The following is a 23,940-nucleotide window of genomic DNA, read 5'->3' on the forward strand; positions in this document are numbered from 1 at the left end:
TATAAAAGGTAGCTACTTTCGGTTGGCTGGCATCCAGTCGTAGCTATACAGCCATGGCTATTACTCTGGGGTTGCTCTTCTTCTTGGCCCTTGGCACCGGATCACTTGCCCAATGGCCGCTGGCACAACAACCAGCTGGAGGAGAATTCCTGCAGCCTTACCCCGTGGCTCCTCCGCCGCCGCCTCCAACCCTCGCCCGGGATCTGGATGAGATTACACGTCTGATTCAGTTCAAGCCTCTGAATCAGCTGCTGGCGCGGTACCTGATCAACGATGCTCAGTTCCAAGCCTTCGTGCGGATTATCAACAGCAACGCTGGCTTCACGGCCCGCTGGCGTCTGCTCTCGCAGCCCGAGCTCATCCTATTCCTACAGTGGGTCGACCAGCAGCTGGTGGCATCAGGCGGCGCCTTTGAGATTGAGGAGCAGGAGCTAGCCGTCACTTTGTTCAACCGCTTCCCCTACTGGTCTGGCACCGTTTTCGGCTGGCAGGGATTTCTGAACGAGGCGCAGCTCTACTTTCCCCAATATGCGATTCGAGCCCACATCGACGCCAAACTGTTGCAACCGGGCATCTTTTCCCAGTTCTGGTCAAGACTCCAGGCTCTGCGAGTGGTCTACGAACGCTGGTTGGCTTTGCCGGGTACTGTGCAGGTTGTGGCGGACCTGACGCAGGCGGGCATCGACACGGCTCAGTTGGATGGAATTATACGCGAGCTCTTCGGATGGAATGTTGCTGTCAATCCAACAACCACTGCAGCAACTGCTGCACCAACCTCGACGCCAGCACCTCCCACAACGATTCCATCTGCTGTGATCCCTCCGGGAAACGGAGCTCCAGTGGGAGCACTCCCAGTTGTCTAGAGTGGTCAATATATCTATCGTATATTTGTATGATCTTTGCACTAGCAACATTCGGCCGAGGCCTTTAACAATGAATGGGAACTAACTACATCTAAATCATTGGGCGGTCCTTAGAACTTAAGTTTGCCCAAAGTGTCGGACACCTTCTCGGTATTGGCAGCTGGCTTCCTCTTGTTCTTGATGGGGAACACGGCTGGCTTCGGCTTCTTGACCACCATATCCTTATGCAATGTCTTGAGAGTGGCATCCACCTTCTCCTGCTTGGCCTTGACAGATTCCTTGATCTGGAATATTGGCATTGATTGAAGATGGTATCCTTTGGATGCTGTACTAGCCAACATGTGAATCCTCCACTCACCTGCTTTAGATTGCCCTGCACTTCTTTGGGCTTCTTGCCCTTGCCCTTCCTGTTGTCGGCCACTTTGAATAGATTCTTGGCTTTCTTTGATTTGTTTAGCGGTGTCTTCGGCTTCGCTGCAGGAGCAACCTTCTTGTTATTGGCCTTGTTGCGACCCATCTGCAAGTATTCAAAGGAAGAGACGCTGTTTGTTTACTTCGCCTTTTTTAAGGAAACTTTATTGTAAAAACACAACTTTTAAACACATTTCACTTTTGTTGCCGCCACCTCAGGATCAACTTTCTCATCCTCCGCGCACCGCTTGCGTACGTTATTGGCTTCGGCTTCCTTTGGCGTGGTTAGCAAATGCCGCGTAAGTTTAAAGGATACCCTGTACATGTCCTTATTTGGCGCTACATTACGCACAAAGCTAATGCCCTGAAGCTGTTTCTCGTCCAGTGTGGAAGCCAGATTCTGTTCCACCTGCGCCCTCACTAATGCTTTGGTATTCTCGCCCTTGGCGAACGAATATACGTGAACAGTGGGGAAGACAACAGCATCGGAGATATCAGCTAGCTCGTTGTCTGTGTAGAGGCCGCGAAACGCATCCAGGAATTCCACAGCCATGGCTGGGAGATTCATTGTTATGTGAGTGGCATACGAAGATGTGTCCGTCAAACGCAGTCGTTGCAGCAGGTCCGCCCGCAGTTCCTTCAAAATAAACTCTCTTCCATCTTTGTTGGACATTTTGATGTTAGAAAGGCACTTGTTCCGTTTCGCGTTGTGCTGCAGCCAGTGGAAACTGACGGGGTTCAGATCGTTAGCCAGGACATGGCAGCGCTTCTTCGCCGCCGGCACGCTGAACGGCCCCACGCCGGCAAACACATCGTAGAGAACGTCTCCTGGCTGGAGCAGTTTAACAATGCGCTCGTGCTCGGTAGATAGGCGGGGGTTCCAGTAAACCTTGGAGAAATCAAACTCGAAAGGAATGCCATTCTCCTTGGTCTCCACTTGGTACTCGGCTTCTCCGCATATAAGCTCCAGCTGGAAGTTTCGGTACGTATTGTCTATGGAAGACGCTTTATTGACTACCGTGCGGCAGTTCGGAAGCTTGTCGCGCAGCACTTCCCCTATGAGCTGCTTGTACGGCAGGAGGTGGTCGCGCAGGTTCAGATGCACGATGTGTCCGATTCGCGAGTAGGATGTCATTCCCTCCTCCTCCTCTGGGAGCACACTTTTTAGGATTTCGTTGGCGCTCCAGTTCTCGTAGTTCAACTCAAGTTCGACAAAGCTGAAGTTCTCCTGCGTGACCTGCTGCTTCTGAAGATCTTCTGTGGGAAGGGATTCCCAGGCTTTTATAGGCATGGGGTGCAGTAGTATCTCCCGCGACTTGTCCACAGCGCGCACTGGATGCATGTGCTCCATTTTGAGCAGGAATTTCTTGACCAGAGGGATTACACGTTGCACCTGCTGCTCGGGCACCCGCAGTTGGGGAACTTGCACACGCTTTTGGAACTCCGCACGCTGGAGCTCCCGCATCCCCCTCACCGAGGCGGGCGGCAGCAGCTCGGAACAGTTCATGTTTCGAAAGTAGTGACGTAAACGGGTGGATATAATCGTTATTTTTGGTACCTCCAGCCGCGGCACAAAAATCATCTAAGCACGTGTGCCCTCTGTGTTTTAAAGGCTGTGTGTTTAGTGCGTTTAATGTTAGTTTTTATGGTGTTTTTATTTTTCCCAGCTGTTCAGCTCTTTTGCAAAGCCCTGTAAATGCACAAATTCTTTCAAAATACCTTTTAAAGTATTGCTAAACTGGATGTAATTAGTAAACAAATCCAAACAAACTTTCAATCAATGAAAAAAATGAGTTTAACCCATCTTACACCCCTCAATTTAAACAGGTGAACAACTTGAGTCAAACAGCGGAAAACAATTCTGTTTGCAAATTCTTCTTATAGATCCATTCTGCCTCCTTGCTAAAAAAAGAAAACGGAAGTGCATTAAAACTCTTCAAGTTTCGTAATTTTGGAACCGTATATATTAATACCCACTGGGTTCTACAAGGGGTTAATCGTTCTCTGTCCATGATCGGAAATCATATTCGTCGATTTTCATATTCTGTTTGATGTTGCCAACTAGTTAGAATACTCCGCACTAAACATAGAATTTTGTCCGATTGATGAATCAATTTTCTACGTGAATGGATAATTTCAAGTACACTATTTTATTTTATTGTGTCTAAAATAAGGTTTAGAAAAAAGATCAACAAAAATGGCTATTCTCGGACATGGTAACTACACGCTAACTACAGTTATGGTACATATGAACTACATATTTATGGAGTATTGAATTTGTGTACCCTATTCTTCTAATTAATGTCAAAATTCTGTTTTAGGTGCAATTCAGATGGGTTTCGGTGCCACCAGGGATTCGAGTGCTATCGCCTGGTACTTGGATGGTAGGTCCTGGAGGTGCAAAAAATACAGGCAGCACTCTGGACAGCCAGAGTGCTGTTTCTCCAGGTGGACAAATCGAAGCTCTACTACATTACTCGTAATGCAGGAGTTTGTGTTTTGCACTTTTTTCCCTGAGCCACAATTTCAACGCGCCAAAGATTAATTTTTGATCAGCTAGTTTTTGCTGTTACTAGTGGTAATAGTTCACTGAACTGTGCAGAGCATGTTGCTACCACTAAGCCCCTAGTCTTATGCTATATAAAAAAACCGAGTTTTGCCCAAAGCTCAATAGCTTAATAACTTAACCCTGGCTTAAATAGGGTATTAGATTAGAATTTTAGTTGATCCAAATTTATTGCTGTTTTTTTTTAAGAGTAGATTGGTGTGTGTACTGTAAAACGACCATTTTTCGCCAAAATGTCAAACTTCAGCAATAGCGTGCGCTCTACAGCACTTTAAGAGCCTTCGGTGTTAACAGTTAAATGATTGGCGCTCTGGTAAGTTTTGGAGATCAAAAGCTTTTCAAATCATCTTGCTCTTGTCGATCGGATCGCTGCTTTGGGGCCCAAAGTTTCGGCTCCACTGATATGTGTCTGGAGAATGGAAATCATTCGCGTGTGTGCAGCCAACTGTTGCTGTTGTGTGTTGTCTTGGGAAAACCTCCTGCCCACAGAGACAGAGACCCGTTAAATAGTGTCTAGTTTTTAGAGTCCACTTGATCCAATTAATATTTCCACCACATCCACCATGATGAACAGCCTGAAGAAACTGCCCATTCGTATGGTAAGAGCCACGCCTACAACCAATCGCCAAATTGTTTAGCTAATTTAAATGACATTTCTATGAATTCCAGCTGGTTAACGCCGCAGCACGTCAGCAAAATGCTGCCATGTCCTCGGCAACTGGTTTGCCCCCACCTCTGACCTTCCTCACCGAGGATGAGAAGATGATGAAGGAGACTGGTGAGTGATTCCTTTGTAGACTGTGCACAGATATAAAGTTCTAGGGGCCCCTGTAATTTAAACTGTAATCCTGCTTTGATAAGCAGTGAATTCTTTCTTTTATTTTTTCCATACTTTTCGTTCGACGAATTTTAAGATATTTTTTTATTGTGTGCCGCTTGTTACGTAACTCCAAGCATCTCATATGGAGGCTGTTTGTATTTATTATTATTTGAGTAGAAAATTCTTGCTGCAGTTTGGCCACTCTCAAACTATTATTATTTCTCTATTTTTCGAGTTTTTTCATTTCATTTCATTTTTTTTTTTGCTGATAAAGCTGTTTAGTTAGGGGGTCCGGTCCGGTCTCACTGCCAGATAAGCACATTTTCATGTTGATAGTGTGAAAAATATCATTTAATATCAGATTGTGTGTTTGGGGCATTTTTACTATGATATTTTTATTTGAAATAATTTTTGGAGAATTTTCTTTATTTTGTGCAGATTTTCTTCTCCATTCCTCCATTTCTCATTCTTTCTACATAAAGGGCACTATACATATGTATAATGGATTTTATTGAACGTTGAATAAATTTACTTTGTCCTGTCATTATATATTATATAATTTCGGATGCCTTAAAACAGACAAACACATTCCGCAGGATAATAAAATTCCTGTGAAAATTTTACTTTCCAATGAGCAGTGTACATACTATATCATTCTGTATTATCCTCGAAAAAATTACCTTAAAGTGATCTCGCGCACCGAAAAGGACATCTGTCGGGCAGGATACGTAAAGCTTTGCCAAAAAGCTGCCAACTTGGCAAGTTCAAGGTCTTGTTTTATCACTGTGTTTTGTTTCCAACTTTCTTATCAGGTTTTTTTTCTTTTATATATTTGAATTGAGCTTCAATTACTTACAGTTTCCATTTAAAATTCACGTTGAATTTTCTTTTCACTTGCAATCAAAATGTGGGCAAATTCTCACCCAAACACACGCGGTCTATATATAGGTTTCGGTGCTGGCTGTCGCTTCAGTTCCAGCTTTAGCCGCCGTCTTTTCTGACTGTCGTTGGCGCTGTCCGTTAAGGGGGAGTATCACTATACCGAAACGCGTGTTCGAAGCGTGGGTGGGTTCGTGGGTGTGCAAGCTTTTCCCTACCTTTCTCTCTCCTTTTTCTCACACTTTCTGTGTGTATATGTCTTTCCTTCCACATTTCCATTTTCACGAGTCAGTCAGCTGTTCGGTTCTGGTTTGATGTCAACCAAATAGCGTTACACTTGTGATAGATCAATAAATGCGACTGTGCCACGCCCCCGCCCAACTGTAGTCACTGTTCTAGTGTCTACGCCGGGTAATGGTGTGTGTGGCACTTGGTCGGCGCACTCCCCTAGAGAGTTGACTCAGTTGAAGGTGGCCCCCCTGGGAGTCACCGCTATCCACCTGATTCTTAGTTGGGGAGCAGACACTTCTTTTGCATATTTTACTTAAAATTTCGCCTTGTTAGGCTTATCAATCATTCAATTGGTCTCAATCTATATGGTTCTCTATACCTATACGAAGTATTTGTGTATAGGTACAGTATATGGTCTGATGGTTGCGTAATCTGAGCTGCATGCAAAATAGTGGCTAAGTGCATGATTTCAAACTGGTTTTCCTAACAAGCAGACCAACTAGGTACAGTAGGCACAGGTATTTATTTGTAGTTTATTGATCTAAGATCTCGCATTAAGTGTTTATCTTCCTTGCTGAAAATTAGCTAAATTGGTCAAATACGCAATAGAAACATGTGTTAGATGCCTAGAGTCTCCGAAGACGTCGTACAGTCTCCAACAAAACATGCAAGGAACGAATACAGTTACCTCAGAATCAAATGTGCTTAGTGAGCAATATAATACTCGAATTAAAAGAGATTGGGAGTGTAGTATAGTTTCCTGTTTGATAAGACTCGACTCCCCCTTAAATGCAGGGGCCCTAGAGCCCTTAGTTCCACGTCACAGCTGTTAGAAAATTGCCCAGTCGCACATATGGTCCGAGTAACTACAAAAATATATTACTAAAATTAATTATTAAAACTTTCCTCATGATAAGTAAAACATGACTGCACAATGGACAGCCTGACCGCAGAAATAGGAACAGGTATTAGAGGGTAAGGCTGTGAGAACTTTGGTGGGTGTGTGCCAGTTGTTGGATTTTCTAGCAGCAGGCAGCAGGAAAAAATTAATGCTTAAAAAATATCAATAATAAATACGGAGAGAGAAGCAAACAAAGAGACCAAAAGATTCAGATATAGAAGGGCACGAGCAGAGAGAAAAAGAGTGAGAGAAGTGAGAGCCGCACGCGATCGGAGAACAGAGCGAATCTGCTGATAAAAAAGACACACGCACTACCCACACATCTATCCATATACACATCCACACATAACCGTACATAATATACACATATATGTATACATATATATATATATATATATATATATATAAATATATATATGGAATACCTCAACTTATACAAACAGAGCCCCAACAACAAATATACCAGGCCCCCCTGTGAAAAGAGGAAGAAACCCAGACCAGTTTGATTCATTTTAATGTTTGTCAAAGAAAACGTGCCGTTGAAAGTTCTCAAAAGCTGAACAAAAAGCTTAAACCAACAGCTTTTTTATACCGATCAACGAAGCTTTCAGAAAAGCTGTCTAAAATTTCCAATGCTAAGAGCTTTAAGCGAAATTGCTTTTAAAAAATGCGAATTAACATTTAAGTAAACCAATTCCAAATTTATTGATTTCTAATTTCAGTTGCCAAGTTGGCCCAGGATCAAATCCTGCCTCTGGTAAAGAAAATGGACCACGAGCACAAATTCGATCCCTCGGTGGTCAAAGCCGTCTTCGACAATGGCCTGATGGGCATTGAAATCGACACAGAGCTGGGCGGCAGCGGCTGCAACTTCATGACCAACATCATTGTTGTGGAGGAGCTGTCGAAGATCGATCCCGCGGTAGCCGCCTTTGTGGACATCCACAACACGCTGGTCAACTCACTGATGATCAAGTTCGGTAACGCCGAACAGAAGGCGAAATATCTGCCGAAATTGGCTCAGGAATACGCTGGCAGCTTTGCCCTAACCGAACCCGGTGCAGGCTCCGATGCCTTCTCCCTGAAGACTGTGGCCAAGAAGGATGGCTCTCACTATGTGATCAACGGCACCAAGATGTGGATCTCCAACTCAGATGTGGCTGGCGTCTTCTTGGTCTTTGCCAATGCCAAGCCAGAGGATGTAAGTTCTTATCTGTAGTTATATTCTTCTCGATAATGAAATTATCGAAAGAAAGATCTCAAAGGGATAATTTTATTAAATATTTAGTAATTTATAGACATTATAGACAATTATAGACATTTTCACTATCACCTCAATTCACTTTTCAAATTGATCATTACCCGATCGCTTAAAAGATTCAATATTTTCAAGAACAATTTATGAACGATTGGCCGCGCAGCTTATCTCCTAAGATCAAAGTTCATCTAATCGAAGATCAAGCGTGAACGAGCTTTTTTTGATTTATTAAGTAATCTAGTACTGATCAGTATTCTCTCTTTTCTCCAGGGCTACCGTGGCATTACCACCTTCATTGTGGATCGCGAGACCCCCGGACTGATCGTGAACAAGCCCGAGGACAAGCTGGGTATCCGTGCCTCCGGCACCTGCATGCTCACCTTCGACAATGTCCGCGTGCCCGAGGAGAACATCCTGGGTACCTTCGGACATGGCTATAAGTATGCCGCCGGCTTCCTGAACGAGGGCCGCATCGGCATTGGCGCTCAAATGGTGGGCCTGGCCCAGGGCACCTTCGATGCCACCATTCCGTATCTGCTGGAGCGCAAGCAGTTCGGCGAATCTATCTACAACTTCCAGTCCATGCAGCACCAGATCGCCACAATTGCCACCGAGATCGAAGCGGCTCGCCTGATGACCTACAATGCGGCTCGCCTGCAGGAACAGGGTGTGCCCTTCCTCAAGGAGGCGGCCATGGCCAAGTTCTATGCTTCGGAGGTCGCTCAGCGTGCGGCCATCAAGTGCATTGACTGGATGGGCGGTGTGGGATTCACCCGCGACTTCCCCCAGGAGAAATTCTACCGCGATGTGAAGATCGGCGCCATCTACGAGGGCACCTCCAACATGCAGCTGAGCACCATTGCCAAGTGCGTCAAGAAGGAGTATTCGGGCTAAGTTCACAGAAGCAGTCACTATGATCCTAAGTCGTCGCCCCTATACACAAGCTGAGATATCGTACGTCAGATACGTCAAGTGCATTTATGTGAAGGAACTGCTGGAACCCTAATCGGTTATCGGTTTCTTCCATGTTACCATAGCATTTACTAACTAGTTTTTCCTGTTATATTGTATCAAATACAACTACATATACATATATCTAAAAGTATATTTCAAAAACCATTCTCTTCTAATGCGTATTTCCGTCCGTTGTGGTGAAGGCTGCCAGCAGTATATTGATCACGGTGATCATGAACACTCCCATTACCAGTAGTTCATTGGTTCTCGCATAGCGCCGACGCTGACAGCGCTTAAGACGTCTCTATGGGGTGGAATGGGGTATTATAAGGCGAAATATGTTCTGTTAGTGGCAGACATTGACTTACTTTAAAAATAAGCATTAGACCTACGAGCAGCTGCAGGCTCAACGAGAGTATCACCAGAATCAGGCTGTATATATAGGTGGAGGCCTTGTCGTTGTAGGTGATCAGGAATCGCAGTTGGTTGGCATTCGCGGAGAGAAGAGCTATATCCATGAGGCCTTCAATGGGGGAGAGACGAGTGAATATATTTTGTGTTTGTATATTACTGACTTACCTTCAGCCACATTTTTATTTGTGGCATAGCTATTGCCACCCGATAGATCGCTGACTGATTTCCTTGGCTTTCCTTGAGCTGCCTCCACTTCATTGAGATTTCTTGGGTCAACCAAGTTCTCCGCCTTCTCCAAATCCCTGCCTGAGCTGCAGCACTGTCCCGTTGCAGTGCTTGAGAAACTCCCCTCCGAGCTGGGCGATTCCTCCAGGGATAGTTCCACATCGTTTATGTCCATACTAAGACCCCGTTTAGTTCCAATGCTGATCCAATATTAAATACTCGAGTCTGTCTTCTGCGAAAAGCTTTTTGCGACCAGTAGTAAACATTGAAACTTTTGAGGTCTGCGGTTCCCTTTGACTGATAAAAACAAACCGAATGACACTGACCCGGCTGGACAGCCAACGGGCGGCGATATGTAGAGCACAACAGACGTGACCCCATAAGCCGAAAAGTATCTCATTAGTTTGGGTACTCCTTAAAGTATGCAACGTGAAGTTAAATCGAGTTAAAAATGTAAGTAGAATTAGAAGCTGACTGGGATCCACGTGTAAACAAACTCTTCCTTCAACTTGCGTAAGGCGAAATCAGCAAAATGTCACCATAATAACCACTGAGGGCCTGAATAAACAAGGCCCAAATAAACGCAAGTATCTATGGGATACGAAACGAAGTTTGCACAACTGTAAGACATCCAAGGCTCCGCTCTCCGCTCATTCTACATTTATAGGCTCGATTTAAAATTGACGGGTAAATCGGGTTAGGTGAGCGTTAGCCTAATTGTATCCAATTATAGATTGTATGACAAACTTTTGAAATGCACAGACAGCTGTCGCAATGGACGCAAGTATGGAGGACATTCATTACCAGGTGAGAGGGTTGCTATGAAAGTATTAACTATCCGAACATATATTTATTTTTATACAGCAATTTCTGCATTTTAAGAATAGAAAATCTAATGGAAAGAGTCTCGTACGAACGTACGGCATAATCTAATGTCCACAATTAAAACCATTTTGTATAGGGATTTCTGGGTACTCTTTCCTTTGGTAACATTACCACCTCCTCTCGCCGTTCGTGTCGCATTGCAGGACCTAAACGGAACAAGTGCGTCACGCGAAGCAAACAACTGTTTGGGACTCCGCGCTCCGCTCTCCTCTCATCGACAAGCCACTAAATCACCCGTTTTTCGCCCTCTCTTTTCTCCCCCGCCAGACATAATGGTTACGCTCCCACACGCCGGCTCCGGCACTCTCTGCCGGTCGTACTCTCGTTCCCACTCTCACTGCCGCTCTCTTTGTACTATCTAGCACGTGCATTTTGTTTGCCATTTTGGCTGCCACGCTTGACACCCCCACACCCACACGCCCCTTTCGCCAATGTTTGTTATGCCGTGGAGCTGTCTGAGCGCTTAGAACGCTCTCTCCAGCGTCTCTCTCTCTCTTTGATGGCTCAAAGTGTATGAATATCAGGTGGGGCACTATCAGCGTGTGCCCTCACGCATTCATTATTTGTGTGGTGTGTGTGTTTGCGGCCGGCATAAATACCTCACCTTTTATAAATACACTCTTTGGCTTACGCTGCCCGCACCGGCCAGCACCGGCTCTCTTGCGGCTTCATTCATGCTGCAGCGGTAGCGACAGCGGCAGCGGCAGCGGCTGCGGCAGCAGTAGTATTTTATAAAGATAACGTTGCACGCATGCTCAAAACTCAAGTTGCAAACAGGCTTTGTTGCCTCCGCTGGTCTTGGTAAGGTCTGGTCCGGGGTCTGTTCTGGGGTCTGCTCTGGGGTCTGGCCTGGGGTCTGGCTCAGTTCTGTTCCGTCGGCCGAAGTGTTTAGCAGTCATTTTTTCAGTTCGGCATTTGGTTCTAAGACTTTCTCTCTTCACACTCTCGGCCGTTTTCGGGCTCGCTCAACCCGGCTAAAAACAACACAACTGTGAATGCCGAAACGTAAACTTTTCATTGATTTTCTTTCAGTGCTAATTTCAGTTTTGTGGATATATGTATATTTAACACCTAAATATAAATAAACCCCAACAAATGTGTTTCATCTACGAGTAGTCCAGATTCCGGGGTAAGTTCCTTCTCACAGAAAGGCCCACTTAGCCGTAACCGTAACCGTAACCGTAACTGTAACCCGTAGCCGGATCCGTAGCCTCGTACCACCAAAAACTGTCAAAAAATCAATGCCCAAAAATTGCATGTGCGTCCGCCTTGACCTCCCTCAGCAAAGCCGCCTAAAAATAAGGCTCCATTTCGTTTCTCTCACTCTTGCTCGCACTCTCTCTTTGTTTTTCTTTCCGGCTCTCTGTCTGTCTGTCTCTTTCTGAGCCTGATTTGACCCGGCAAAAGAAAACAGTCTATAAAATCAATAGCAAGGCCTAAATAAACCTACTTACTGTATTGCATAACCTCCACACTATTTTAAGAAGAATCTAAACCTGCCTTTGGGCTCATAGATTTGTTGGGTCATCGTCCGGCCTGGTCTGCATTGGCCAAAGTATACGTGTAATCGCCTTAGGAACGCTTCTGTCTGGGTCTGGGGTGCAAAGTTTCGCTCAACGGCTGATAAAGGTTTCTGCACTGCTGCTGCCTCCGGCTTTATCAGCCAGTCAGTCCGTCATTCAGTCACTCAGTCAGTCAGTCAGTCAGTCAGTCAGTCAGTCAGTCAGTCGGTCAGTCAGTCGGTCGCCTTGGGATGCGCTTCAACTGACTCTGCCTCATACGGGATGTGGATGGAGTGATTCGGGTCGGGTCGGGTCGGTTCGTTCGGACAGTGTCTGCAGCAGTGCCGGAATCCCATTAGTGCTGCAGTTTCAGTTTTCCCAGTTTCCAAGAATATTTCCTACTTTAGCACTTCCTGGTATTTCCGCAAGTTGAACCACTCAATGAGCGATTGAACGAGATTTTCCTAAAAATAAAATTGATATATTGATTTCTTATTGATTGGCAATTCAAAACCAGTTTACAGTTACCTGCATTTGTAATTGGGAAATTCAGAAACTCTATATTCTATATTTAGCTGATAAACCCGTTTTCCATCGTTCAACTTGAGAATGCAGTTGATATTGCCTCACACCTAAGGTCAAATTATAAGAGAAATTATTATCCGGAACGGCATTTGAAGTGTAACCAGTTTCAAGGGAGCAATAGTTTATTGTTAAGTAACTATGAAATAACACGGTTAAAACAATTTCAAAACAGATGTCTCTCTAATCTATTATCTAATGGAAAAGAGTATTCAAGCCTCATCGTAGCTAACTTTAATCGTTCTTCGTTTTATTGCTTGCATTTTTTTGTTTTTTCTTTTTGCCACAGACTGATAAGATGCTTTCCATTCAAAACATTACAGATAAAGCCAAATGGTTCTGCCGTTGGACAAGTGTATCTCTTGTTTGAATACATATACATACATAGAATGTATGTATGTTCATATATAATATAAACGTATTTGCACTTTTTCAGCTGTATGTGTTCGGCAATTGATCAGTGGACTTTGACAAATGATTTTTGTTGTATATATGTATGTACATATGTACATATATAAAGATATGTATGTCTATACAAATGTGGAAATTACTCGTAGTTCTCATACGTATCTCAACAGAAAAATCTTCACTCTTGAGAGCTGATATAACCCATAGCCCATTTGCATAATCATCCTGAACTGAACGCATTTGAATTGTTGCCACTTGACTGGGCCAATGGCAATTATCTATCTATTAAATTATACGTGTACATATGCATATGGATAAACCTCTAATTAGGCAGAAAATGGATGGTACTGATACTGCTAGTACTGATGGTAGTGATAGTACTGATGGTACTGATGGTGGCTTGGCCTCTGGTTCGGCTTGATTGCATTCGGTTAATGTGGAAATTTCGAGTTACGGGCCCACCAAATGACCCTATAATTACATTGCAGAACCTTTTTATAATAATTCCACTTACGACTGATGCATGCACTTTTTATTATTGATTATTTTCCAGGCTATCTATTGTGGGCAATCATTAAGCTAAACACGTAACATTCACTCAGGTAGCTAAGAAAAGCAAAAACAAAAACAAACAAAAAAAGATAACTAAAGGAAAACAAAAAAGAAAAAAAAAAATAACAATGACGCCAGAGAAATCGGTTATAGCCTATATCAATCATTTGATAGTCAGCAACTTTTCATATTTCTGTAAGTACCATTTCAATAATATAAATAATTAAAATAAGGGGACACGTAGTGCTGTGGAATCCCCAATTTGTATTCGGTAAAAAGCTAAACGAACAGCCTACCGCTGAGTTACCTTGATTTGATCGTTCATTCAATAGAATGGAATGGAATGGAAAGGAATGACAGAAGCTCAATTTAAGGTTTAAATTATTGAGAATATTATTAATTGGTAGGTTGGTAGTGAAATGTAACACAGGCCTCCAATGAATGAACAATATCTATGGAAAATACCCTCAGATATCTATCAATGGGAAACAGAAACGATTGGCAGTTGTTAAATTGTCGATAAATAATTATTCAAAGCAATTTGATTCAAATACAATGGATACAAATAAATAAAGAAATGCATTCATTCAGAATTGTAAGCATCAAAATATTTGACAGTGTTATTTATGTATTCTATAAGTTCTAAAGAGAATACTGGAATGGCTGCATTAACCAGTGTCAATCTGTCTTCCACAGGGGACGAAATCGATGGATATCTGTATTATTTGGGCGGAACTCTGGGCACCATCACTCTCAGTAGTTTGGCGGCCAGTGTTGCGTATTATTTTGCAACACGACCAGTACCGGAACAACCATTAGTGCCTCTGGAAAACCAATCCCCATTGTTAGAGGTAAGCCAGAAGTGATTTCGATTAGCCATCGCCATCGCCATCGCCATTGCCATACCCATCCCATCAATTACATCATCGATTGCTCGATTACGAATTGTTTGTCTTGGGTTCGCTGTTTTTTCTCAGCATAGTTGCTGTTGTTGCCTTGTCTTTTCTGAGGTAGAACAGGCGAATCCCATGATGGCACCGGCCAAGACAAAACCTTTGATGTGCCAGCAGCAACGCAATCATGTGCACATGTCCACAATCACGTTGGGTGCGATGCCGATGTTGATGCCGATTTCGATTTGGATTCAGATACTGATTCTGGTTCTGTTTCTTTGTTGTCGTCACATGATTTTCACACTCTTTCTTCACGATTCTTTCACCAATTCGATTCTCATTTTCGCCTTGTTGGCCTTTGTTCTGTGGCCACGGCAGCACAGGCAATGAATGACGTGTTCGCCACAGTGGTACAAATGAGGATAGGATCAAAAATAGCCACAGACCCCCACGCTCTAATTGAGAGGGCCCCGCAAAAGAGCTGGGACTGAGATCGAGAGACATCTCTCTCCTGCAAAAATGTGCAACACTCTGGGATGATAATTTATCAAACGACAGCGGCACGACCACAATAAATCTTGTCATGGCTCAATTGGCATTTTCTTTTTCCCCTAATTAGCCGCAGAGTAGAGTAGAGCAGAGCCTTTCTCCGACATTCCGGTTCTCAACCCTATAAACATTTCCTCCTTCTGACACTCGCCGGCATCTCGTTTGTTAACATTTTTCGGCCTTTAGGCCTGTATGACGGTGTAACTGTAACGAACTCTTCCTTTTGTTTGGATGCCATGTAAATAAACAAATATTGACCCAATACCATACATATTTCCCGCGATATTTGGCATTGCCAAAAAGGCAAACAAGACGCCCAGGGAGTCGGGGGCGGTGAGGTTCGACAGTAGAACAGGCTGGGCTGTCACAATTTGTTAATTGAAAGGGGAATGCAGTGGGAAGTGGGAAATGGGAAGAGAACGTAATTTCATTGTTTAAATAATTCGAATACCACACAGCAAACTACTTTACTATAATTTGTGGTGCCAAAGGATCGATTCTGAAAATATCCCTTATTCTTGGTTTTCATTTTAGGCATCGTGCTTCGAATCACAATAAATATGCAGAAATTAATAGAGACCCACTTTGAACCAGCTGAAACCACTTTACAAACAGTTTCATTGAATTGGATTGAATCATCTGCCTTCGATTATAATCCCTAATTCTGAATACCCCATCAAGTGTCAAACCAACTGCTCCACCTTTTCATGTACCCCCGAGTCCCCCCATGAGAATTCACAAAAATCACAAACAATGAGATGGCTACAACCAACAAAACAATAAGGAAATGTCAAACTTTTGACGAGACAGGGCCAACCTGTCTGCCTCCGAGCACACGTATGCACATACTCGCATGCAAATCTTCAGAATAGATTGTACGTGTGTGGGGACAGCAGGGGAATGAGGGGGCTTGCGCACACACACAGCCGGCCATTTTCACTTGCACTGACCGTTTTCCAATACGAGACGGACCATTAAAAATTCAAAAGAGTGCAAATTGAGGTGTAAATCGAGGGGATGTGCGTGTGAGCAAATTGGATTTGCAGGCACAGGTTATATAGTATTTACTCATAATTGAGTGCGTGCTGATTAAACCCAAAATTATATTGTACATTTTTGGGGGCTGTCGACTTTTTGTTCCACTCATGGGCTAGAATGGGCTCCAGTGTTGTGGACCATAAATCATATACATACATACATACTCGTACATGTGTATGTAAGTTTTGATGAGTATTTGCCGTCACCAAAAACGCCCCCACCTTTGGCCCATTAGCAACAGACCACGTCACATGCCGCCTTAGATCGCGTGCACCAGAAACAGGCAGAGCAGGGCTGGGCAAGGGAGGGCGGGGGCAGCAGGCAGGAAGACAGGCGGACAGCTTGATCAAGCCAAAAAGGAAAAACTACAAGACAACTACAAAGCAACAACAACAACGACAACGACAACGAAGAGACTATGAAAAACCGTTTACGAGTAAAATCAAAATCAAAATCCAATGAATATAAACGAATGAAATTCCTAGGCGAACGCTGCATTCTTCTTCACAGTACCCCCATCTCCGGCGCCCCATCTCTCTTTCTCTTTTCGCCATTTCGCTCCCTCTCCCTCTCTCTCTTTTTCTGTTTCGGTTGATACCAAATTGAAGAAGATTCTGCGGGCGGGCCAAAATAATTTTTAGCCGCGGCCAATATTTCGGCCTGCCTCCTTCGGCCATTCAGTTCGAAATTAAGCATCGTGTCGCGCAGATCGTGGCGGATCAACGGAATATATGTGCATATATTTCAGAAAAGAAGATTTTGAGAAAAAACAGAAAAATAACGAAACGGAAAACAACAAAAGCAGATAGTATATATCTGTGAAATAAACGTATTTTTTTTATATATATACTAAACAAAAGAAAAATTAAGAATAGAGTGGGACAGGGAGAGGGACAGGGACAGGGAGAGGGAGACGGACACGGACACGGAGAGGGAGCGAAAAACGCACGACAATTTGCAACAAATTGACAAAAATACAAGCGTTTAATCTCATTACGTAAAACGAACGCCAGAAACCAAAGAAATAATATTCAAATAAAATTTTAACGAAAATATCAAAGAAGCAACTTTGAAGAAATCGATTTGCCAAAGTGTCCAAGTGCCGTCATCGTTGTCGTTGTCGTTGTCATTGCCTGGGCCCCAGCCATCTGAACCCGGGCCCTCAAGTTCAAGTTCATTCGGGTTCTACGTATGTCTACATATATCCCCGTCTCCGTCCCCATCCCCATCCATCCCCCCAGACGAACCACTGCCCACCTAAAAAAACATAAAACAGATTGTATAAAAATACATTAAACATTTTTTTTTTTTTTCTGTTCTAATTTGATGTGATACACTCGTCTGTGGTTTGCAATGCGTGTGGTTTCAGTGAACTTTGATTCCGATTGAGAACACCTTAATTTGAATGGATTTACGATGTTTAAGCAATGCTCCATCAAGTTTTACGATTGTTTACAGCCGGGGAGAAACTTTGGGAATGCTAATCGGAATAGTTTTGAGCCATGTGCGGATATGGGAGCGAAAAGATTCGATAAATATCCAAATTGTTTTGGAGTGGGTTTTACCGAAGTCCCGAAAGGAATTTCATAAGTATTCAGAAGATTTCGTATCCATCTTTTTGGCGGTCAGCACTGCACAGCACTCGATCATAATCAGTTCCATCAATGGGAATGTCAGGAAGCTTACCTACTAGACCACCTCTCTGTATCTGCGTCTATGTGTGGCCTATACAGTATTTCGATATAAACAAAAGTCGCTGTGTCTGAAAGAATTTTCAATTCTTTTTGCAAAATCTTTAGCCAGAACAAAAGACCTATCTGTGGGCTAATTTAGAACCATAATAAATGTCAAGCTGAATCAGAGTTTGGGTATATAATTGAGTTATGTTATGGTTGATCTATATACATATGTACCTTCAAATACATGTGTATATTTTTAATATAGAGGAATAATAATAAACAAGGCAATAAATATTGCCTTAAATAAAGGATTAGGGAATGGCAAAATAATCGAAATATCAGAGTTTAAGTTAGCTAAATTCCAGTTAAATATTCGCAGATTCATTCTTTTATGAAAAAAAACTTTAAAAAACGGATGAAACAGATTAGCATTCCACATGAAGAAAAATTTGAGAAACATATACTCGTACTGCCTTGAAATTCCCGCATATTTGCCCGGTTTTAAGTTTATTTGTTCAAGAAATATGTTGGCCAAAACATGTTGATATGTTGCAGATTTTAGCTGAAATTCAAACACAGCTCTCTATTCCTATTCATTCATACTCTCTCTACCGCTGCCCCCCTCTGGCCCATGGTTTATGGGAAAATTTGGATGGTAACCACAATTGCGTGTGGCATAACTCAGCGAAGAATTGCTCATTGAGGAAAATGTTGGCAATTGGCAGCCTCAAGGCATCGGCATCGGCATGGGCATCGGCATCGGCATCGGCATCCCAATGGTGTCCAAAACGCCTTCCCCCATGACTCAGGTTTTGATCTTAGCAGCTAGTACAAAAATTCAAATTTTTTTCTGTTGTATTTTGCAAAATACTCGTCTTTTGTTTTTCCTTTTCGCTGTTTTATGCGGCCGCCTCTCACACCGCCTCTCATAGATAACAGCCGAGTGGGGAAGCGTTCTTGCCCCCAAACGAACTATTTATAAATTAATTTGGGGCAGGCCACGACAAAGCAACGACAACGACGACGGCGAAGACGATATAGCAGTGCTCGTTCCTCTCTTTCCGCCTCAGTGTAGCCTAGTCCTCTCTTTCTGGTCTGCAGCTGACAATATTGAATAATTATAAACAAAATTGAATTTGCCAAACTTGTCAGAAGACAAAAATTAAGCGGACAGGGCGGCGTCATAATTATGCTTTGGTTTACGTTTGGGTTTGTCTTTCGCTTGACAAAAGGGTTAATGAAAAAGGAAAACCCTACCTTAGGGAATCTCGGATAGGAAGGCCTTTATGCATGGAATTAGCAGTATTTGAACTGATTTTGCCATTAAGGGAATTGGCCATTGGGTTGGAAAATAAATCAGGCTTTACAACCCGTCGCACATGCAAATCCAATTTGCTTCGATTTAAAAACAGAAATCTATTTTTACACGCAATAATTAGCATTTAAATGGTTCTGCGATTATGAAAGACTTCAAATAGGAAATTTGAAAATACGAAAATTTACCAGCCTGTAAATCGAACAGATGACGCGGCGGGCGGTGGGCAGCGGGTGGTGGGCGGTGGGCGGGGGGCGCCGGGCAGCGGGCGGTTCCGGCAACGACAAGATGGCCGGGCGGGCGGCCAATTGTGGGGGAAAAGTGAAAAGTGTAACAAAAAATATCGCTGGTGTGCTTGGGTGTGCCGATTCTTTTTGCAGTTGCTCGTAAGATGTGCATATTAAAGGCTGATCCATAAGACCCAGCCAGAACAGTGGTGCCTGAAAACGGAGCAGAAGTCAAATCAGTAAGACCGTGAACAAACCGTGAACCGTGAGACTCAGACAGCCGTGAGATCCACAACAAAACATGTCTTGTTGCGGTCAAATCACCAGCATACGGGTGCCCATCGAGCTGAGCAATCAGAGCGATGTGCTCAAGGTAATCCTCAAGAATCCTCAAGGAAGAGTCCCCCCAAAGTCCCCCTAAACAAAAAAAAACAAACTAAAAGACCAAAGAATATCTCTAACCCAGCAGCTTGACTATGCAATCCACTAATAAATACTTTATTTTTTGCTTCTTTTTTTGTTCATTATTCTACACACACGCGCACATTTGTTGGTTAGATCATATACGATCATCGTCAAGATATCCATCACAGGGTAGGTGGGGGGCTAGGGTAGGCCTCATTACCCCTTGGGGTATGCTCTGAAAGTCCTCATACTCATACTCGTATTCCGTATTCCATTCTGAGTCCCGCGTGCGTCATCAATAAATTCTAAACAAAATCGAATTGGAAAGCACTTTAATCTATGAAAAGGCATTTATTTTTGAAAAATATTTGCATTTTGCTCATTAAAATCACCCGGCACAAACAAACCAACTTTTTGAACCTCCTCTCCTCCGTCCAGTCCCCAAAAGATACTTCCCTCCCATTCCCATTCCCACTCCCAGTCCCGACAGCTGTACAATATTATGATATTCGTTCTCATACATCAACACTTTCGGGCCATTGCGGGATTTCTCTCACATCTGTGGGTCATAAAGGAAGTGCTCTTTGGCCATTTCGAATCGATATGTTCCACTTTTTTCGAGTATCTACTGCCCCGACCTAATGGCCAGGCCAAGGCGCCCAAATGAAAGTCCGCTGAGTGATGGGTTTATGTCTTGGCCCCACAAATAAACCATATATCATAGCGATTGAAAGCGCAGATATTTATTGAATCGAATCTAACAATTGGGTGTGATTTATTTTTCGAGTGGCAAAAAATAAACACTGAAAAGAGATTCAATCGATTGAAGACCGACCAGATCTCAAGGTTAACTGGAAACGGAAAACCTAAGGGAAATATTATGATTTTACGAATAATATAAGTATGATGGGATGATGGCAAATTATACTAAATCGAACTATCAAACTTTAAATTGAAGTAATCTAAGAGACAGATCTCTTAGAGATGGCATCCGTAGACATATTATAGAAACACTCAGATTCCATTCATTTTCAGCTCAAGCCAAAAAAATCATGAATCAGAACCATTCTTGTGTGTGATACCCTCCCCCCAAACAAAGCTGCTCCCACCCAATAAAAACACTTTTCCCAGATTATTCTCGCTCATACTTCTGTTTGATGTATTCTCATTACAAGATCTCTCCACTCATTGCATGAACGCGATTTCTCTCTCTCTCTCTGTTTCTTTTGGGGTCGATTCAATCCCATTACAGGGTCCAGAACAAATTCACGTCTCCAAGTTTTACAAGGAGTCGAAAAATGGCAAATTCGTGTCCTATATCACAGAGAACGTCCGCACCCTATATCAGACGTTCCGCGAGGGAGCCTATGCCTCCAACAACGGCCCGTGTCTGGGCTGGCGAGAGACCCTAACGTCGCCCTATCAGGTGAGTCGAGGGAGCACCGTGCCGTGAGTCAGTCTCTCGTATAACATCTCCGTCCTCCATCCTCCATCCCGCAGTGGATCAACTACGATGAGGCGCTGCTGCGGGCCAAGAACTTTGGCTCGGGCATGCTGGCCCTGGGGGCCCGGCCCAAACAGTTGATTGGCATCTACTCGCAGAACCGTCCGGAGTGGATACTGTACGAGCAGGGCTGCTACTCGTTCTCGCTGGTGGTGGTGCCGTTGTACGACACCCTGGGTCCCGATGCCTGCGCCTTCATCATCCGCCAGACGGAAATGTCGATTGTGATTGTGGAGGATGACGGCAAGGCGGCCATGCTCCTGGAGAAGGCGCCGCGCAGCCTGAAGATCATCGTGGCCATCAAGCCGATCCGCCAGACGACCCTGGAGCGGGCGCGCAGTCGCGGCATACAGATCTTCTCGTTCATCGACGTGGAGAAGCTGGGCGCCAAGGGCAATCACCCGGAGATACCGCCGGCGGCGGAGGATCTGTGCACGGTCTGCTACACATCGGGCACCACCGGCAATCCCAAGGGCGTTATGCTCACCCACGGCAACGTGGTGGCCGGCGTCTGTTCTGTGATCCTGCAGATGGGCGATCATCGGATCCGCGCCGGGGATGTGATGGTCTCCTTCCTGCCCCTGGCCCACATGTTCGAGCGGTGCTGCGAGAACGGCATGTACTATGTGGGCGGCTGTGTCGGCTTCTACTCGGGCGACATCAAGGAGCTGACCAACGACCTGAAGATGCTGAAGCCCACGGTTATGCCGGCTGTGCCTCGCCTCCTGAATCGCGTCTACGACAAGATCCAGAACGATATCTCCGCCTCGGGCCTGAAGCGGGGTCTCTTCAACATGGCCATGCGGGCCAAGGAGAAGGAGATTGCTCGCGGCGTCCTGCGGCGCAACGGCTGCTGGGACAAGCTCGTGTTCAAGAAAGTGCACCAGGCCTTCGGGGGCAACCTGCGGCTCATGGTCGTAGGCTCGGCGCCTTTGGCCGGCAACGTTCTCACCTTCATGCGCTGTGCCTTGGGCTGTCTGGTCCTGGAGGGTTATGGCCAGACGGAGTGCACTGGCGCCATCACACTCACGGTTCAGGGCGATCATGTGCCCAACCATGTGGGTCCGCCCGTCTCCTGCAATGCTGTGAAGCTGGTCGATGTGCCCGAGATGGAGTACTTTTCCAATCAAAATACGGGCGAAGTCTGTGTGCGCGGCTCAAATGTGTTCCATGGGTGAGTGAATCCCCAGACTTTTCCATTAAACATATGTATAATCCCCCGTCTACCATCGATTCCAGTTACTATAAGGATCCGGAGAAGACGGCGGAGGCGATCGACTCGGAGGGCTGGCATCATACCGGCGATGTGGGCATGTGGCTGCCGAATGGCACCCTGCGGATCATCGACCGCCGCAAGCACATCTTCAAGCTCAGCCAGGGCGAGTACATAGTGCCCGAGAAGATCGAAAATATCTATACGCTCAGTCAATATGTAAATCAAGTCTATGTCTATGGGGAGAGCTTAAAGGTAAGCTTAGAATGTTTAAACCCAAACACGTTCCTCACACATCCATCTCGACACCATTTTAGAGCTGCATTATAGCTGTCGTTGTACCTGATACCGATGTACTGAAACAGTGGGCCACGGAGAACAATGTACGTGGCACACTCTCCGTCCTGTGCAATAATAAGAATGTCAAGGAACTGATCATGAACGACATGCTCAACTGGGGCAAACAGAGTGGACTGAAGTCATTCGAACAGGTGAGAGAAGTCGCCACCTCTTGACCCTATACCCTATAGTGTCCTATACGTGTCCTATTGCATTGCAGGTCAAGGATGTCTATCTACATCCGGATCCCTTCTCCGTACAAAACGGACTGCTAACGCCCACATTCAAGGCCAAGAGACCGCAACTTAAGAGCTACTTCAAGCCACAACTGGAGGATATGTATAAGCACTTGGATTAAAGCAATACCTATATACATATATACGTATTCCTATACGTATACAAATGAAACACCAAAACACAAGAAAAACAACGAACCGAACTAAAGATAAAGATAATGATGATGATGATGATTCTGATGATGATGAAGATGATGCTGATAATGATAATGATAATAATGAGCAAAAGAATTCAAACGGATTAAAACATATGCCTATACCATACAAAACTGATGATAACTAAGACTACAGACGCAGATACTTGAAGGCCGAGAAACGGTAGAAGAGTCGAATTTTAAAGTTTCGTCAATTGTTAGCAACTAAGAGAAGCGCAAGATACACCAGATACAAATACAAATACAAATACAGATAAAATATAGGACGAGAGGAGGAGCACAGGAGACAGCCTTTTGACAGCCGCATTTTTACATAATTTAATCAAGAAACGAACTATTAACTAATATGTTAAATATACATATGTATTTCCCCTAACCGACCCCTTATGGTCTAGTTCAAAGTGAATAGAGCACGAATGCGTAGTCTGAACCAAAACACATACATATACTATAGCTAACTAACACATATTGAGCCAGTTGAATAAAAGGAAAGCTTTAATTAACTATCTGCGAGTACGAGCTACACTCAGCGTTAGTTTAATAACTTTTAAAATTTATATTAACTCGAAATTCTACGCAAGTGCGCTGAGCAACAACTAATCGGAGGAGCAGATCAAATAAAATACAATTAATATATATTTATAATAACAAAAAAAAGATCCACTTCTTTGGACTGCACTGTCTGCCTTACAAAACCAACAAACAAAAAACAAACAAAACAAACAAAAAAATGAAACGCAAAAATTGATCAAAAAATTGCAATAAATCTCTTAAATCCTAATAAGTAAACTTGATATGCTCGAAACAACAAACTAAAGCAGCATGATAATAATACTATTAAATAAACAAATCTTTTTTTCTTTATGTAGATACAAA

The 23,940-nt window shown here is 43.9% G+C and overlaps 6 protein-coding genes across 9 annotated transcripts; 3 read left to right on the forward strand and 3 right to left on the reverse strand.

Moving 5' to 3' along the window:
* Positions 1–22: 22 nt before the first annotated feature.
* On the forward strand, positions 23–938 carry LOC4813822 (uncharacterized). Its single transcript, XM_001353440.4, has one exon. The coding sequence runs from the start codon at positions 54–56 to the stop codon at positions 861–863; it is 810 nt and encodes a 269-aa protein (XP_001353476.3). The 5' UTR covers positions 23–53; the 3' UTR covers positions 864–938.
* LOC4813705 (uncharacterized) lies at positions 861–3,106 on the reverse strand. Its single transcript, XM_001353441.4, has 3 exons — positions 2,994–3,106; positions 1,222–1,380; positions 861–1,147 (listed from the first exon to the last, which is right to left on the reverse strand). Exons 2-3 carry the CDS (start codon positions 1,378–1,380, stop codon positions 974–976), a joined length of 333 nt encoding a protein of 110 aa, XP_001353477.1. The 5' UTR covers positions 2,994–3,106; the 3' UTR covers positions 861–973.
* On the reverse strand, positions 1,276–2,987 carry LOC6900514 (tRNA (guanine(37)-N1)-methyltransferase). Its single transcript, XM_002134867.3, has 2 exons — positions 1,457–2,987; positions 1,276–1,380 (listed from the first exon to the last, which is right to left on the reverse strand). Exon 1 carries the CDS (start codon positions 2,854–2,856, stop codon positions 1,459–1,461), a length of 1,398 nt encoding a protein of 465 aa, XP_002134903.3. The 5' UTR covers positions 2,857–2,987; the 3' UTR covers positions 1,276–1,380; positions 1,457–1,458.
* Positions 3,107–4,247: 1,141 nt separating the features above from the next.
* Positions 4,248–9,024, forward strand: LOC4812765 (short/branched chain specific acyl-CoA dehydrogenase, mitochondrial). The gene is made up of 4 exons (XM_001353442.4): positions 4,248–4,439; positions 4,510–4,618; positions 7,394–7,872; positions 8,200–9,024. Exons 1-4 carry the CDS (start codon positions 4,404–4,406, stop codon positions 8,821–8,823), a joined length of 1,248 nt encoding a protein of 415 aa, XP_001353478.3. The 5' UTR covers positions 4,248–4,403; the 3' UTR covers positions 8,824–9,024.
* On the reverse strand, positions 8,978–11,224 carry NijB (Ninjurin B). Its single transcript, XM_001353443.4, has 3 exons — positions 9,463–11,224; positions 9,252–9,406; positions 8,978–9,187 (listed from the first exon to the last, which is right to left on the reverse strand). Exons 1-3 carry the CDS (start codon positions 9,695–9,697, stop codon positions 9,056–9,058), a joined length of 522 nt encoding a protein of 173 aa, XP_001353479.2. The 5' UTR covers positions 9,698–11,224; the 3' UTR covers positions 8,978–9,055.
* Positions 11,225–11,439: 215 nt separating this feature from the next.
* Positions 11,440–23,914, forward strand: LOC4813535 (long-chain-fatty-acid--CoA ligase 5). Of its 4 annotated transcripts, none has more exons than XM_001353444.4 (8): positions 11,440–11,536; positions 13,453–13,646; positions 14,148–14,302; positions 20,810–20,983; positions 21,058–22,235; positions 22,301–22,529; positions 22,592–22,765; positions 22,834–23,914. In XM_001353444.4, exons 2-8 carry the CDS (start codon positions 13,580–13,582, stop codon positions 22,969–22,971), a joined length of 2,115 nt encoding a protein of 704 aa, XP_001353480.1. In that variant the 5' UTR covers positions 11,440–11,536; positions 13,453–13,579; the 3' UTR covers positions 22,972–23,914. The 4 variants fall into 4 exon arrangements, with proteins under 4 accessions (XP_001353480.1, XP_015042870.1, XP_015042869.1 ...); XM_015187384.2 differs by lacking the exons at positions 11,440–11,536; positions 13,453–13,646; positions 14,148–14,302 and adding exons at positions 16,617–16,760; positions 19,306–19,525; positions 19,711–19,746; XM_015187382.2 differs by lacking the exons at positions 11,440–11,536; positions 13,453–13,646; positions 14,148–14,302 and adding exons at positions 16,625–16,739; positions 19,306–19,525; positions 19,711–19,746.
* Positions 23,915–23,940: the final 26 nt, after the last annotated feature.

Source organism: Drosophila pseudoobscura, chromosome X (genome assembly GCF_009870125.1).
Source record: "Drosophila pseudoobscura strain MV-25-SWS-2005 chromosome X, UCI_Dpse_MV25, whole genome shotgun sequence".
Classification (NCBI taxonomy): domain Eukaryota; kingdom Metazoa; phylum Arthropoda; class Insecta; order Diptera; family Drosophilidae; genus Drosophila; species Drosophila pseudoobscura.